This window comes from Sesamum indicum, linkage group LG6 (genome assembly GCF_000512975.1).
Source record: "Sesamum indicum cultivar Zhongzhi No. 13 linkage group LG6, S_indicum_v1.0, whole genome shotgun sequence".
Classification (NCBI taxonomy): domain Eukaryota; kingdom Viridiplantae; phylum Streptophyta; class Magnoliopsida; order Lamiales; family Pedaliaceae; genus Sesamum; species Sesamum indicum.
The window spans coordinates 23909798-23926538 of NC_026150.1; the positions used below are offsets into that span (position 1 = coordinate 23909798).

The window sequence follows — 16741 nt, forward strand, 5'->3', positions numbered from 1 at the left end:
AATTAATAAAAAATATTTCTAATTATAATAAATTTAAAAGAAATATGTTGTAATTTATGCTGATGGAACAAAATTTCCCTTTGTTAGTTTCCACTAGTGTGTAGACAAGAGGGTAAAAGTAGGAAGGCGGAGGAAGAAGACAAAGAAGCAAAAATATCAAAATGATGTCAGTTCAGTAAAAGGCTAATGTAAAAAGTGGTTCATTCTTGTTGGTACAATAACAGCAAGCACCAACAGTAGTACGACAGCGGGTCCCAGTTTGGAGAGATCTATAATGTTGTTGAGGCGCACAAATCCGACAACATGGCCCCACCCCTCATCACCACCACCACCATTTCCCTGCTCTTTTCCTTGCACTCTTTCTCTTCTTCCCTCATACCCAAAACAACCCCAAGAATTGCCCAACCTCTTCTCCGTTTCTCTTTTCTTGATTTTCTTGGTATTTTTTTCAGCCTAAAAGTTGAATCTTTGATGCGTACTGCGGTTGTTTCCGGCGGCGGAGGCTTGAATTCAATTGGGTCAATGTCAACTTTGTCAAGTGAGGAGAAAAGCATGGTGATGTCGTCGGAGGATTCTTCTTCTTACCCGGATGAGCCCGAGTTGGAGTTGGGCCTTGGACTCAGTCTTGGTGGTGGAAAGGCTAAGCCTAGGCCGCCGCCGGCCAAGGCGGCCGCCGCAGGTTCGTGGGATCAGTATGCAAGAATCTTGACTGCTAAAGATTTCCCTTCGATGGTTTCTACTAAAGCTTCTTCTTCTTCTTCTTCATCATCTTCCTCTCCTGCTGCTAAAGCTAATAACAATAATGGCTCTTGTGGCACAAAGAGAACAGCTGAACCGTCTTCACCTCCGGGCCGTTCTGCAGTCAGGTGATTTCACTGCTTAATTTCACCCCCGTTTTGTCATATATGTCATCAAAAAGAGTGCTTGAACCTGTAAATACTTGATCTTGTTTAGAAATGATTTTCTTCTATTAGGGGTTAGTTGGCGTAGAAAATTCTTATCCAAACCAGAATTGATTGGACCTAATTCAATTTGATCGAACCCGGTATGGTTAGCGTTTCCCGATTATTGCCTTTCCAAGATCATATTTCTATTGCTTTTATGGATATTCCATTTTCTGTTCGGTTCAGTTATTGCATTTGGGTTGGATTTTATATGTCGTTATGGCATCAGTTTCAAGAAATTGAGGTTAGGAGTTTCTGTTTTTCGTTTGGTTCTCATTTGTTTCCTGATTTGGTTATCTCTAACATTCAAGGTTCATGAAACAACTGCTTTGGCTTTATTGGGGAATCTGGTGCTTGGATTAAATTTGAGTTCTTTTTCTATTTCTAAGACACTTGTCTATGATTAATATATTTTATTGTTGTAAAGCTGATAATAAGATTAACAAGATTTTCAAATAACTTCCAACTTTTCTCCCTTAAAGTTTAATGTTTAAAGTACACTTGCTGTTTTTTGTATGCTATTATATCAGTACAGGTGTGTCTAAGAGTCTTTCAATTGAAGCAACCAATTCGAATAAATTGAGACCAAGGGGGGCTGGTTTTTATACATGCTAACAATGTAAGATTTTCACCACTAACGTTCCACAGTTTTATTAGGCTGTTTGTTAACTGATGAAGCAACATGCTGTACTTATTAATGTTATAAGCCGTGAAGTTTCATTCCTCTTAATCTCCCGATATAAAAATATACATTGTAATGCTCCAAATGAACTAATAGTGGCGCTGACAATGAATTACTAGCAAGCATGTCTCTATATCTTATAAAACCTTTCTGTGATCTTCTTATGTGCATTTTCTTGTGCCTCACTGATGATGATAATTCTTATATATATATATGTTTATTTTTTGTTGTGATTCTGCCTAAATGGTGCTCAGATGTTTCCTCAAGTGAATTAAATTTTTCCCCTCTTATGCAATTTACTATAGCAGTCAGGTTGTTGGATGGCCTCCTATCAGAGCTTACAGAATGAACAGCTTGGTAAACCATGCAAAGTCACCAGCCATGGAAGAAAGTGCCTCAGCCATTGATAAGAGTAAAGGCATGAATCTTGTGTTGGATAAGACCAACTATAGCAGCAACAGGAATCACAATGTTGCAAAGGAAAGAGGACTTGTGAAAACATCTTTGTTTATAAAGGTGAACATGGACGGGATCCCAATTGGAAGAAAGGTAGATCTGAGTGCTCATAGCTGCTACGACAGTTTAGCTCATACGCTGGATCACATGTTTAAACTCAGTGCAGCAGTTGGTGCAACACGTAATTTTCTGGCCTCTCATTTTGTTTTGATGAAGAATTTATTTCCCTATCTTTTCCTGTCCCGATAACTTGGTGAAAACTTTGTAATTTATAGTGTTTGCTAGAATCACTGTTGGTCCCTTGTCATGCCATCTTCCCAGAGCTAGAAACTTCAAAGATAATTTTCAAATCCAATACATGCACAAAATGATATGCAGATTGTGGAGTTGGTTAATATGACTAATACTTGTCCATTGGCCCTTGGAATATGCATGCTACTTGCAGTATTCATCTTCTGGGTGATAATTCAAGATATTAATATATTTTCTTTTTCTAAGTTTCTTCAGAAGTTGATCGACCTAAGTGGATCTTCAGTAGTTTACTGATGATGGCTTGCTTATGTATTGCTCTTATAGGATCCAAGGCGGAGGAGGAAGTTATCATGGGTGGTAAAAGACGACCACCTATATTGTTGGACAGTTCGTCTGACTTCGTTCTCACTTATGAAGACAAAGAAGGAGACTGGATGCTTGTCGGAGATGTTCCTTGGGAGTATGTCCTCATAATGCATCCTGTGATTAGTTTTTTAGTACAAACTTTATCCCTTTAGTAATACCATCTTGAACATCTTTACTCACTCATCATTGCAAAAAAACTCAAAATGCTTGTTTATGTAATAATATTTTTATACCTGTTGTTTTGTTCTTCTATCAAGCCTCATGCTGCCCAGATCCCAACTACAAAGAAAACTTAAATAGATACATACGAGCAGGTAAATGAAATTCATTAATTTCGTTTTGACAGTCTTATTGATTGTGATTTGTAACAGGATGTTTCTGAGCTCAGTGAGGAGACTTCGAATCAGGAGGACGGCTGAGGTCAATGGACTTGGTATGCACACTGTAGTTTGTAGCTGATTTTTTTTCATGCACACTTGATATTTTAGTTATGCTAACATGCCCTTCTATTCCTTTCTTTTTGATTGCTGCTCCAAAGGTCTCATGAAAGGAACAGGAGACAGTTGAAAATGCATATAAATAATATTCCAAATATATACTGAAACAACTCCTCCCTGGAGCATGAAGCATGGAAAAATGAAGATGCTATATATTGCCAATGAATTTTGTCAAGGGAAATATCACTCATGGTGCCCTCTACTTCACCTTTTTATCTTGAAAGTAATGTTAATTTGACGCATTTCCCCTACTTGGGGGGAGCACTTGTGTTAGCATGACAGAAACGTTGTTGATTTTTCTGTCATATAGGTAAGCATCTGAGAGTTGCCTTTCGATAATGTTGTAAGTATGGGAGTGTCTAGTTGTTGAGTTTTGGTTTTGCTGCAGCACAGACTGGTAAATATTCTTGTGTTAATGAAAGAAAATATTTTTCTTCATTTTTGTATCCGAGGCTGTTAATACTCCCTCATTTAATTTTTTTTCCGTTGGCTTTACAACTTCTTAAATGTTTGTCATATGTCATTATGTTGCTTTCCAAAAATCATTTTTGGCGAATTATATTTATTTGCAGACATTGGGTGTCGTTTACGTTCTTTCATTCATCCAGCAGCTCTCTGAAACTGCCTCCTAATACAATGTTGTATCATCTTCATATGATCAAATGCTACTTGAGATTCATGCGGGATTTCTGTTCTCGTATCAGTGGAGATTAGTTTTTGCAGTTTTCTTTGTGCGCTAAGAGCAGACACGCTTTATTTGTTTGTGGGTGCAATAAAATTGTGCACTTCTGATTATAAATAGCAAAAAAGTTACAATACTATTTGCAGCATCAATCCCTATACCTCTCTAGTTCTAGACAACAAGATATCAGAACTTACAGAATGATCTTCAAAGCTTCTAGTTACAGATGAAAATCGAAAAACTAATCCGTGGCCCGGAAGCAGCATAGATTTGTTTGGTATTCACAGAAGGCCGTTTACAGGAGACGTGCTAAATACTGGTTTGTCTTTGTTAGTAGCATTCACTCCATTGCCGCAGCTACTTTTTCTCCGCGGCTTTGCCTCTCCAAGCATTGTTAGAACATCTCTCATCGAGGGTCTGTCTCTCGGGAGCTTTGCAGTGCAAAGAACAGCTATTCTTAGAACTAAGAGCATCTCTTCTTGAACGTGTTTCGTGTTGCCAACACTGGGGTCTAGAGCTTCCTCCAGAGGTTTGTTGTCTCTCATCTTTTTGCGTATCCATTCTACAATATCAACAGATTCTCTGAATTCAGGTTCTAATGGTCTCTTCCCAGTGAGGAGTTCCATCAGGACTACTCCGTAGCTGTAAATGTCACTCTTCTCATCAACTTTCATTGTGTACCCGTACTCTGTCAAGGAAAGTTTCAAAGATGTTAGATGGTTGGTTTTGGTCATAGTTTATAATATCAATGGAGATGCTTCAAACTAAAACTTCAATTTCTAATGAAAACTCTATCAAGATACTATTCAGGAAATATAATCCAATTTTCCAATTTATAAGTCCAAGTTGTTGAGAATTTTGGTTTAGTCCATCTGTGTTTATGCAACTGTTGCAGATAACTATGGGAGCTTCATCTGTTTTAGTTTGTTGTAATGCATTTCGACTGATTTTGGAAGCCATATAACTAGATAATAATAACAGAAGTAACTCACCAGGGGCTATGTATCCATAAGATCCTGCAACCATTGAAACTGTTTCATTCTTCTTAAGCATTAGCTTTGCCAAACCAAAATCAGCAACTCTTGCCTCAAGATTTTCATCAAGTAATATGTTATTTGACTTCACGTCTCGGTGGATTATGGGTGGATGACAATCATGGTGGAGATAAGCCAGCCCTTGTGCAACCCCCAGTGCTATATTGTACCTTGAAACCCAGTCTACCAGCAACCGGCTGGCTTGTTTGCAATGCAATGCGTCACCAAGGTTTCCGTTTTGCATGTACTCATAGATTATCATTGCATCGGTGTCGTTGTGAAGAAGTCCCACAAGCCTCACAATGTTCCGGTGCCTTAACCTTGCTAGCAAGTTCACCTCTCCCACAAGGTCACCACTGCCTCCCATCTCAAGATCAGTTCTTGATCTCCACAGTTTCTTGACAGCAACAGTTGTGTTTGCTCTCTGTATCTCAGCCTTGTAAACTGTCCCTGTTGCCCCCATTCCTATCACATTTGACTCCTTAATGCAGGCTAGAATGTCATTACTATTGAAACCAAGCCTCTGGAATGCCATCAATCTCCATGGCCAATCCCCGTTGCCCGTTTCAAATCTTTCCTTAAAGCAATTCCCGTCCTGCCATTTTTGGTACAGTGCTCGAGCTCCAAAACCTGCCATAACTAGAGCTAGAAGCGCTGAAATCCCAATTATCCATCCCCCAATGATGTGTTTTGCATGCAGGCCATGTTCTTTTGATGTATATGCTGCACTGTGTGAGCAAGGAGGAAGAACTCCACCGCAGAGACCAGCATTGCCAACCAGATCATTGGGATTTATCGTTCTGAGAATGCCGTTTAAAGGGACAGGGCCCTCTAGCTTGTTGTAAGAAAGATTTATCATTTCCAGGGCTGGAGAATTCCCGAAGTTTTCAGGAATTCCCCCAGTCAGAGAGTTGTTGGAGAGATCCAGGACAGCCAATGTGGGCATCATTGCAATTGCTTTTGGGATTGGTCCATTCAACTGGTTGTTCCGAAGATTCAAGGTAACCAATCTCTCACACGATGCAATGCTTGCTGGAATACTTCCAGTGAAATGGTTTGATGAGAGATCCAGGACAGCAAGAGCAGGACAATCTTGGAACTGATCTGGGAAATCTCCAATCAAGTTATTGCCCGAGGCCAAAAAGTTCTGGAGAGTTGGGATGGAGAGAATGGACGAAGGAATAGAAGATTGAAGATGGTTTCTTGATAGATCAATGAAAGAAAGAGAAGTAGAAGAAGAAAGGTCATTTGGAATTTGGCCAGTGAGACTATTATTTGCCAGTTCCAGCCTTTGGAGTTTGCCTAGTTTGCCAAAACCGATAGGGACAGTGCCAGAAAGACGATTGTTATGTATCCTGACTCGGACAAGTGAGGGACACATCGATAAACTTGCTGGAATCGGACCAGAGAAGGCATTGTTGAAGAGGATGAGCTTAGTTAGGTTTCCTCTATCGCACAAAGTTGTTGGAATCGGACCAGAGAACGAATTGGATGAGAGATCCAGCCACTGAAGTGGCGATTTTCGGCCAAGATCAGTAGGCAAAGGCCCTGACAATGTGTTGTTCCAAAGCTCAAGTACCTCTAGTTGAGCCAATCCCCCAACGGCAGGAGGAACTGAACCGGACAGCTGATTGGACATCAGGTTCAATAGCTGCAGATTCTTAAGTTCAGCCATCTCTGCCGGAATTTCTCCTGACAGCATGTTATCAGACAGGTCCAGGAACTGCAATGCAGTAATGTTACCAATCTCTGGTGGAATCTTCCCCTCCAGATTGTTTTGGTACAAGAAAACTGTTTCCAGCTTCCTCAGTTTTCCCAGTTCAGCTGGAATCGAGCCGCCAATATTGCCTATGGCCAGGTCCAAATACCTGAGATTGGTAAGATTTCCAAACTCTGCAGGAATCCCACTTTCAAATGCATTGTATCCAAGAATAACAGTCTCCAGCGAGGCTAGTTCGCCTAGCTCCATCGGTATCGGGCCAGTGAGATTATTCCCTGAAAGACCAAGAAACTTCAACCTCACCATATTCTTGTAGTTTCTTGGAATGGAACCTTCAAAGAAGTTCCCCCTCAAATCCAGGCTCTCAAGCAGAGTTGCGTTCCCAAGATCCTCAGGGAGATAACCCGAAAAGTTATTCCCTGAAGCATTTAATGCAGTCAATCCTGCAGCCATTCCGAGCCCATCTGGGAATCCATCAACAAAGAAGTTTTGGCTCAGATCAAGGCTCTTAAGTGCAGTGAGATTGGATAGAGATTTTGGCAATGGTGATGAGAACTCGTTGCAGCATAAGTTGAGAGAAACCAGGCTTGGGAGTCCCTGGATTTCATCAGGCACTCTGCCAGAGAGATTCATGTGGGAAAGATCAAGACTTTCAATGAGGCCATTAGAGTTGCACTGAACTCCAGTCCAGCTGCAGTGGCCTGAAAGGTTCCCCACTTTACCATCTGCCAATTTCCAGTCCCGGAGATGATCCAATGGATCAACAAGACTTGCTTTTATCGACAACAGAATCGACACTTCTTTGTTGAACTCACTGCTCTCCACCACCTCAGAGTAACAGAGAATAGAAGCAAAGGAAAAGAAGAAAAAGATGAGGAACTTGCTTTTCAACCTCATACTGCTTTTCATTCCCTTTTCTTGTTATTTTGTTCTCACTTTTCCACCATCCCCTTGCAGCTGTGAAACAGCACGACTGGCGATGGGGCCGGTGGGGTACCGGTGGAGACTGACAGACTACAGTTATATGAGAACTGAAGAAGAGAAAGATCAAACGGTCATTTTAATTAGTTCTTGAATAATTCATGCGGTGATTAGTTATATTTTAGTCGAAGAACAGCTCGTGGGATCTCGGGTTCTGAAACAGCTGTTAATACTGGCATAATGAAACACCATTTTGGCTTTTACTGAAATCTAATCCGACATGAAACATGGACAGAATGTGCTGCTATTGCTGTCCATTTGACAATCTTTGGTTTTTCCCTTCTCCCCTTCTATTATTAGCAGTCAAAGTCTGATTGTACCACTGATGAAATTCATGTTTCTTTGGTTGTTTATTCTCTCACTGTCATTCATTCTTTCATGAAATTAGGTACAACTAATATCAGTTAGTTGACTTTAGGACAATGTAAAGTTACACACTTTTCACTGATGAACTGTGAGTCAAATGATGTAAGTTTTTGTTGCAGTAACATGTGGTTTTTCCCAAGACCAAATGAACTCAAAAGTTGATTTGTATACTGTTTTACCTGTCAAAAACAGATGGTTTAGAGGTAATTAATTGTAATGATTTGATGATCAATGATTCTTGATTTGATTTCAAGGTAAAAATTAGGTATCTTGTAATGAACGGCAGTTTCACATCATATGAGCACCTACTCATCAATTCTCAGGTCCCCACAATCATCCACCAAAAAACATTATTTAGGAGAGATAAAAGGGTAAATTAGAAAGGAAATAGTTCAAATTTATCATAATTATAAATATTTTATCATTATTAAAAAAGTATATAAATCCTTGCAATTGATGGCTGTCTAATAAATAAACGATCATTAATTTCATGATATATTTTTAATTTTTTAAATAATAAAAAATATTTATAATTATGAAAAATCTGAAGAGAGCCCCTTTTAATTTACACAAAATTGAAAAATAAAAATGAATTTGTCAAGATTTATTATTATAGACTCGAACAGTCTAGAAAAATATTTTGAATTTTTTTCTTGTAAATTAATCTTGTACCATTCATATTTTGCTTTTACTTATATATAAAATTCACATCATCCGTATATTTAAAAAAGAATATTTTATATATACAACAAATATAATATGTAACCGAAGATTTAGGTGCCCAGAAATTGAAAATTTGAGTGGTAATTGGTGATGAAAAGTGAAGAATGTTATGAGAACTAATAGTATATAATTGTGTGAGACATAAGAAATCAAGAATCCTAACTAAGCTAAATAATATTTAGACCCTCTAATTTATGATCTGTATAAACAAATTATTCTTATTTTTTGGATAATTACACATATATCCATCAGAAACATCAATACCATCTACCCACACCATCCCTGATTTTTAAAAAATTGATAATTACACATACATTCATTAGAAATATTAATACCATCTAATCAAATCATCCCTAATTTTTAAAAAATTACACGCACACTTCCAAAAACATCAATCTTACTACACAAACTAAACTATTTTTTGAATGTTATGAATGATTTTTGTTTATTCAAGAAAATATAGATGGTTTGGGTGAACAGACCATAAACTAGGAATGTAATTGTAATAACATTTACTGTATGTTATTGATTTTGTATAGTAATTATAGAGAAAAGAATAAAGAAGGTGTAATTTCACATGCAAACATGTGGGATGGGGTGGGGTGGGGTGGGGTGGGGGGGTTTGGTTAAATTAATGAAAAGGGAAAAGAGTGATAGTGGAGTGTGAGTATGTAGTAGTAATTATGGAGTGGAAGTGTGATGGATGCTTTTGCCATGTGATATCACAATATGTCTATATTTCCCTAATCCTATGATTAGAGTGAGTGAGAGAGTGCAAAATAATTGTTCACTCTCATCATTCTTTATATATATATATATGTTAATTATTTTTTAAAGATGTGTTCATATGCTATATTTATTTTGAAATAATTTTGTCATATTAGTCTTTTAAAAATATTACAATATTGTTATTTCAAATCTTAATCTTTATTTTTTGTGTTACTTAGAGTAAAATGAGTCAATTTTTTATTATTTTTGACATACACATCGTACTCAAATATGTGTGCAGAATAATTTATATACTATATTAAAAATAAATTAAAAAAAGAGAAAATATAGAAAAACTATTTCCACGTAAAATTTTAAAAAGAAACAAGGAACCCATCTTACATAATATTTTTTTTTTATTTTTTTAAATTTATTTATTATTATTACTAGTGTGTATTAAAAATTGAATTAAAAATGAGTGGAAATTTCGGAGTAGATGGGGTTCACATGGGAGTGTTGGAAAAACATTTGACGACCACTATTATGTAAAAATGTTGTTAATTAAGATTATATTAACACTAATAATAATAGTGATTAATATGACAAAAGCAGATGAAGAGGATCATGTTCTTGTATGGAGGCGGTGGTTGAAGTTGAACTAACATGTGGGGGCACATGCACCAGTGGGCTCCCTCCCATGTGGGCCCAACTCATCTGTTCATCAACTCTACGATCATCTGCCTCTTAATACCCACCAGGAGACGTCACCACTGTTGATTCTCATCCTGGGAAGGCTGAGCTCATTTTACATGATTTTTCAATTTATCCCTGTTTTTTTTTATTTTTAAAAAAATAATTTTCGATTTTAAGTAACTATTTTATTTTTTTTTAAATATTTTTCCAGTTTAGTTCATGAATTTTTATGATATTCTTAGTTTCTGCTAATTAAAGATAATTTCTTTAATTTTAAAAATATTACATGATACTTTATGCAATCATGTTTGCATCATGAAGAGTTCATTTGTATATATATATTTTTTTAAAGTAGAGTAATTTATCTTCCTATTTAAGGAGATAAATTGCTTTATTTTGAAAATATAGGAAGTTAGTGTGCTATTTTATTGGAATAATTATCCTCTCATTTCTTGAGATTTGATGCAATTACATGTAATTTCTTTTGGTTTAAAAAATATTTAATATTCTTGAGATTTGTTTTTGTCTAATAAATAGGTTTCTGTATCTGTCAAAATTCATTAAATTTGATTAACAGAAATATTAAAATAAATTGATATTTACCCTCAATACTGATTTATTACGGGTCAAATAAATTTTTTTCTAATTAAACGATCCGTAGATCAATGAAAATATATTTACTCATATGCATTAACGTAAGAAGATGTATAAAGGTAATTTGGTCATAAAAAGATTCATTTGACACACAATAAATTAGTAAAATAAGTTAATCGAAGGTAAATATCAATTTTATATTTGATTTTTTTATTAATTAGCAAATTTGGTGAATTTTAACTAACGGAGAGACTTATTTGTTAGACAAAAGCAAACATCAAGGATATTAAATGTAATTTTTCAAACAACAGGAACCAACATGTAATTATACCAAACATCAAGAGACGAGAGTGCAATTACAACATAGCACAGGGGTTGCTTGAGTTTTTTCCTTTTGTAATATGCCAAAACATCAAGGGTATCTGTGCAATTATCTCAAACCAAGCAATCAACAAGTCCCATGGCTTCTGATGAAATGCTACACTTCATATCATAGTTATAGCATTGTTTAATACATTGCGAGTGTGTAAGAAATTTTCTCACTTCTCCAGCAACGTTTTGTATTGTCACTGCACCTAATCCATGAAACTACTACCACAGGCCAGCATTCCTCAACACAGAAAAATAGATCAAGGGCCAACCTGTTGCCTAGCTTATTCCATTGACAAGATCAAATACAAGTAACCTTCGAAGAACCAGCTACTCCAAGAATCACTCTGTCCGCGTATACACACGTTTTATTGCGGTGGATGAATGAGAGGTCTACTGTCCCAAAATGAACGCGTATATCTCGTCCCAATTAGAGACTGTGTAAAGAACGTTAGATGGTCCCTTGTGGATTAGACTGCCGGTTTCTGCGAGTTCTTTATGTTTGGCTACTAAACCAGGGAACAATGGAACGAAAGAGATGCCGAAATGGTTCCCGAGCCTCGTTAGGCTGCTGCTGGAGCCAATGACAATGCCAATATCTGCTTCCAACAAACAGAGCAAATCACCAACTGAACCTCCAATGTAAACTGTCGAGGGCTTAACGCTGTTGCTGCTGCAGTTGATGACGTTGTTAAATGCTCGAAGCTTGTCCATGGGGGAGTCCATCTTTCTGATCATTTCACCAGTGGAAATAGAGTCCTTGTAAACTAAGTCGTTTGAATGTACGTTGAACACGTTCTCTTCCCCTGCTTAAGAGAAGAGGAATAACCTTTGATGATTAAATAAAACATAGGAATTGCTATATTCAAGGACAACACATGGGAATCTCTGCAATTACTGACTATATCCTTCTCCAATCTGAAACTACCAAAATCTCGCCATCCGTTCTGTTTGTAATTCTGGAACTTGAGGAACTAGTGTTCTATTATAAAAATATAGGGCATATTTGTTCTGTTTTAATTCCAGAAGGGTTGCAATTATAAGGTCTTTTATCGGCTGAAACTTGGAGGGAGTTTTCTTAATTTAAGATGGAGAAGGATATAGTCAGTAGTTGCATAACTCCCAAGTGAATCATTGTAATTAACCCTTCTTTGGTGGAAGATAGAGAGTGATTCCTGCACCATGCCAAGGACAATGTTCAATTTTGTTGCCAATCTAAAAACATTACTCGACTTACTTTGTATGCATAAATGCATAGATAGATATATCTCAACTGATTAAACCTCGAATGAAGGATAGTAATCATAGTGAAACCTCTCTAACAAATACCATAATAACCAAGAAATTCACAAACACAAGCATATAGTCACAAGCGTACCTGATTGTAAAGCAGATTTGATTAAATCACCAGACCAACAGTATGACAGCACATGAACTTCTTTCATGGAACTTTTACTTTCCATAATATCCTGAAGGAATCTTCTACAACCATCTTGAAATGTGAGCCGCTCGCCGGCCCTTCTTATCTCTGCTAAGTTTAATCCTCTCAATACAGTAGAATCAACAACTCTTGAAGTTGCGCTCTTCTCAACATCAGATATTTGCTCCAGTGCTTTGCATAGACCTTCATAATCCAGTCCCTCGACTACAATTAGATTGAAAACCATTAGGCGTCCTGATCAACTAATTATATGACTTTCTGCAGTATAATTTACCAAACCTTGGGGAGATTTATCACCGTCTGCTTCACTGGGAGTGATGCTTTCTATGCATTGTCGATACTCTTCCACGTACTGTTCAAAAAGATTGTTCCAAGTTGTCCTGATATCAGTCGACGGCACTGGAGGTTCAGAAACATTGGTTGCCGCTATTATTGCCAGCTCTGCTAGAAGGGCAGAGGAATCAATAGCAGTACATGTCAAGTCAAAGTCACAAAAAATGATGAGATTGTCTTCAGCACTGTTGTGGATCCGTGAAAAGGGAACTATGGTTTGCTGAACAACTGGTTGAGACCAGATGAACTCTAACTCAAGTTTCATGGCTCGATGATAGAGCCTTTCTACAACATCTAGTTCTTCACCGGTCAAAGAAATGCTTAATTTATCTAGCAAGTCTTCAATGCTTGAAGCTGACGCCTAAATTTAGAGCAGTAAAATGGAGCAGTCAGGAAAGTTGTAATTCTATAGTTTCTTCACTTCAAGGTCAAAAATCCCCAGGGTTATCGACAAGGACACACCAGGGTTATCGACAAGGACACACCAATACATTTATTACACAACATGATCATCATGAATCAAACCAACCTCAAATTTTTGAGAGGACAGACTGTTAAGCCACTTCTTGTAAATGTTTTCAGTGTCATCAAGGTTTAGAAGAGCCTGAATCTCCTTGCTAATAAAGCTATAGATCCTCATGCAGGGTGAAATTGCGCTCAGGGTATAAGCAGCCAATTTTGTCTTCTCGAAAGGTGTGACGATTTTGACAGAAAATTTTTCTCCTCCAACTTTCCCTGAGGCTGTTTCCATCAAGAATTCTGTGTATTTAACCGTTGCATTGTTGCAATCATTCTCTTTAGGTGGCTCAAAGCCCCACTCCTGAAACATCAACAAATTAAGGTGTTGCCAATGACTTGGAGCACATTAAAATAACGTAATATCAAATATGTTTGACGTCCCTAACACATATACATGGTAAATTAAGGTGTCCTTTTAACCTTATAAACCAATGTGGTGGAGAAAGATTCATAAGAACAAATATCAATGTGAAATGTGACTTCTCATCCGTTTCCCCCCTTACTTTCAGTTCGATGTTGATTCTTCACTAAAAAGCCATCACCTAATAGGTTCCGGCAATTTGATACAAGGGGCCAATATCATGAGCAATTACTGTAATCAGATCAAACTCCTTATCGTATTTACTTAGTTTGGCCACTAAAGATCCATACTGGTAATCTTTGCCACATGAAACAAACTTCTACTCTTATAAACAAAAGCCCGTAAACAACCAAAACGGCCTTAACTTTCATTCTGAGACGCAAGACTAGCTGAAGCCAATATCTTCACAGGAGATTGATAAATAAAACATAGCAGTGTTTGATGGCCAACTTTTTTTCTAGTTAACACTTAACAGTAAATGACTAACTATATATCTGCACCAGTAAACTCGAGAAATATGACAATACGATGAAGAGTGATTATTCGGGCCTTACACGAATAAGCTCATCTTGGTTCCTCAACCTCTTCAAGACGCGCTTTCTCAACTTGACAATGGCTTCCTTGTCCTCCTCATCATCTGCATATTCCTCTGCTAGTTCATACCTGCGGTGCACAACTACTTTAACAAACAAATATATGCAGTTCAGCCAAAAAGGCTCTGCTTTCAACATAAAAATCAGTAAGGCCCCTCTAATTCAGAACATCAAGATGTTTCCCTCACATCTAATTAAACATTCCAAAAAGATATTGATAACCAACACAATTGGAAGAAATACAGTGCCAATAGTCTATTTTGATCTCTAGTTCATATTTTGAGCACAAGCTAACAGTAATAGTTATTCATCTGACCTCAAAACATAAAAAAAACAGAGTACATTTAGTAGGAAAGAAACACTGAAATAATCAATAATCTACATATACATGATCATACACATATATATAAATACACACATACATATATATATATATATATAGAGAGAGAGAGAGAGGGAGGGAGAGATGATTTGTCATACGCCTGAGCAAAAGCTTGAAGAAAGTAGACATCTTGAGAGATGCAATGAAGAAAAGCGTTGGGGTCCAAAGCGCCAGAGGCCAAGCAAACTACAAAGGGGCTATAAAGAGCCAAAGCCCTTTCATTCTTGAACTTGTTCCAAAGCCTCTTGGCTATGCCCTCTTCATCCGATCCCTCCAACTCCAAACTCCCCATTTTCTCCTCAAAATCAACAAAACCCAACACAAAGATTTTGATTACAACCCGCCCCGCCGAACAAGAAAAAGGGTTGGTGGCCTCGGGGGATGCGATCAATGGTTGGTTGGTGGGAGATCGTAAAAATGATCATAAAAATAAAACTAAGAAAAGAAATGATTAAAAAACTGGGAAAAGTACAGGCTCCCGTTCTTTAACCTCAATAATACTTTGATATAGAATTCCACGAATTTTATAGTAGAATATTAGATGGTGGAGTCCAAAAGTGCAGGAAGACAAATCCGCGTAAGCCTAGGAAAAGGTGAAAAAGTCTATGTCTCTAGAGAGAGAGTTGAGTTGTGGGGAGGGAGGAGAGTCGGAGCCGGCGGTCAACTGTGGGATTGATGGGATTCTCGTGAAAGGGTGATCCACGCAGAGTCCAGTCACCGTGAGTTTAATGTTGAAGAAGAAAGTTAGGCCCCAGAAGAGAAGAATATGACATGCGTCATGACATCACCATATCTGCCTCTGCCTTTGCCTTTGCTTCCTACACCAAATTCATTCATACATCACAACCTTTTATTTCAACATTCAAACTTCAACAACCTTGTCCCACATACACGCCTATAAATCTACATTTTCTTACCAATTTGTCCCCTCTATATCTTTTTTATATAAAATACTTGGGTCTTAGGATAAATCGAATTTTGCCAATAGCTCTAGGTTAGTAATGGGAATAAATTATAAAAAAAATGTAATTTAAATAGTAGAAAAAATTGGTATGTTTAAATGTTTGAAATTTTATGAATAAATCTATATATAATAAAGTATAAACATAGAAACACTATGCATATGCTTATTTAGATAGCTTTTTTGAATTTTATTGCATCACGTAAGAAAATATTCTTTATTTTTATTTATATTTAAATAAGTGTATAATTCTTTTTGCCTTTATTCAAAAGATTCATGAATTTGTTGGATAAATTGGTTAATACTTCGTTTTAAAAATTATTTTGAAACTAAATTATAATTTAAATTGTACATTTATTGATTATTTTAATTTTAAAATTTGAATTATTTATCACTCACTCAATTTTTCAAAAATTGATTACTTATAGTTTTCATTTATTTAATTTTTAAACACATAATCTTGTTGACTTGGTTACTATATCTATGTTTTTTTTTAATTTTATTTTATCACTTGAACAATTATCATCTATTTTTACTTAAATTTAAATAAATTTGCCATTATTTATTTTTATCCAAAAATTTAGTAAATATTTTAAATTGATTTTTTGTATTCAACATACTTTTGTATCTTTATACTTATTAATTAGTTTAATTATAAAATAATTTATAAATGTAGTGCAACATTTATAATCCCACAATAATATAATTGCAAATATTTTCACCATTCTTTTTCTCAAATATTATTATTATTATTTGTGATCATCACCAATGATATTTTTAAGATATCCTGATATGAGACAACCCAACCCAGCCCAGCCCATCTCTCAACTTGTTGGAGCCAAGCCCATAAACCTGGCCCAACCTCTTAAACACAGCACGCGGGCTTATAGTTTGGACTATCACCAGAAAAACAAAATACAGAGAGACCAGCTGTAAATCTGTTCATCTGATCAACTTTCATGAGAGTGCAGCAATGTTCAAAACCACATACTCATCACTTCTATGTATATGTATCTTCTTCTTCTTCTTTTCTCTCTCTCTCTCTAAAATTTCACGCAGACTGACCGGGGTCTCTGGCTTCGCT

The 16741-nt window shown here is 36.6% G+C and overlaps 3 protein-coding genes across 8 annotated transcripts; 1 reads left to right on the top strand and 2 right to left on the bottom strand.

Moving 5' to 3' along the window:
* On the top strand, positions 204-3635 carry LOC105165679 (auxin-responsive protein IAA13). 4 transcript variants are annotated; one of them, XM_011084766.2, is made up of 6 exons: positions 204-679; positions 791-866; positions 1932-2263; positions 2659-2794; positions 3072-3133; positions 3239-3635. In XM_011084766.2, exons 1-6 carry the CDS (start codon positions 304-306, stop codon positions 3265-3267), a joined length of 1011 nt encoding a protein of 336 aa, XP_011083068.1. In that variant the 5' UTR covers positions 204-303; the 3' UTR covers positions 3268-3635. The 4 variants fall into 4 exon arrangements, with proteins under 4 accessions (XP_011083068.1, XP_020550131.1, XP_011083066.1 ...); XM_020694472.1 differs by having other exon boundaries at positions 209-679; positions 1935-2263; XM_011084764.2 differs by having other exon boundaries at positions 210-866.
* LOC105165681 (MDIS1-interacting receptor like kinase 1) lies at positions 3422-7948 on the bottom strand. Its single transcript, XM_020694470.1, has 2 exons — positions 4872-7948; positions 3422-4567 (listed from the first exon to the last, which is right to left on the bottom strand). The coding sequence occupies exons 1-2, from the start codon at positions 7540-7542 to the stop codon at positions 4161-4163; spliced, it is 3078 nt and encodes a 1025-aa protein (XP_020550129.1). The 5' UTR covers positions 7543-7948; the 3' UTR covers positions 3422-4160.
* On the bottom strand, positions 11129-15109 carry LOC110011234 (bifunctional TH2 protein, mitochondrial-like). Of its 3 annotated transcripts, none has more exons than XM_020694805.1 (6): positions 14795-15109; positions 14276-14384; positions 13371-13661; positions 12806-13202; positions 12446-12712; positions 11129-11873 (listed from the first exon to the last, which is right to left on the bottom strand). In XM_020694805.1, exons 1-6 carry the CDS (start codon positions 14986-14988, stop codon positions 11461-11463), a joined length of 1671 nt encoding a protein of 556 aa, XP_020550464.1. In that variant the 5' UTR covers positions 14989-15109; the 3' UTR covers positions 11129-11460. The 3 variants fall into 3 exon arrangements, with proteins under 3 accessions (XP_020550464.1, XP_020550463.1, XP_020550465.1); XM_020694804.1 differs by having other exon boundaries at positions 12788-13202; XM_020694806.1 differs by having other exon boundaries at positions 11736-12242; positions 12788-13202.

Coding starts and splice junctions, on each gene's coding strand:
- LOC105165681 (XM_020694470.1), bottom strand. CDS start 7,542: ATGAAAAGCAGTATGAGGTTGAAAAGCAAGTTCCTCATCTTTTTCTTC. Junction 4,568..4,871: donor TTATGGATACATAGCCCCTG/GTGAGTTACTTC, acceptor TTTCCTTGACAG/AGTACGGGTACACAATGAAA.
- LOC105165679 (XM_011084764.2), top strand. CDS start 304: ATGGCCCCACCCCTCATCACCACCACCACCATTTCCCTGCTCTTTTCC. Junction 867..1,931: donor CCGGGCCGTTCTGCAGTCAG/GTGATTTCACTG, acceptor AATTTACTATAG/CAGTCAGGTTGTTGGATGGC. Junction 2,795..3,071: donor GTCGGAGATGTTCCTTGGGA/GTATGTCCTCAT, acceptor GATTTGTAACAG/GATGTTTCTGAGCTCAGTGA.
- LOC110011234 (XM_020694804.1), bottom strand. CDS start 14,988: ATGGGGAGTTTGGAGTTGGAGGGATCGGATGAAGAGGGCATAGCCAAG. Junction 14,385..14,794: donor CTTCAAGCTTTTGCTCAGGC/GTATGACAAATC, acceptor TGTGCACCGCAG/GTATGAACTAGCAGAGGAAT. Junction 13,203..13,370: donor TGTCCTCTCAAAAATTTGAG/GTTGGTTTGATT, acceptor CTCTAAATTTAG/GCGTCAGCTTCAAGCATTGA.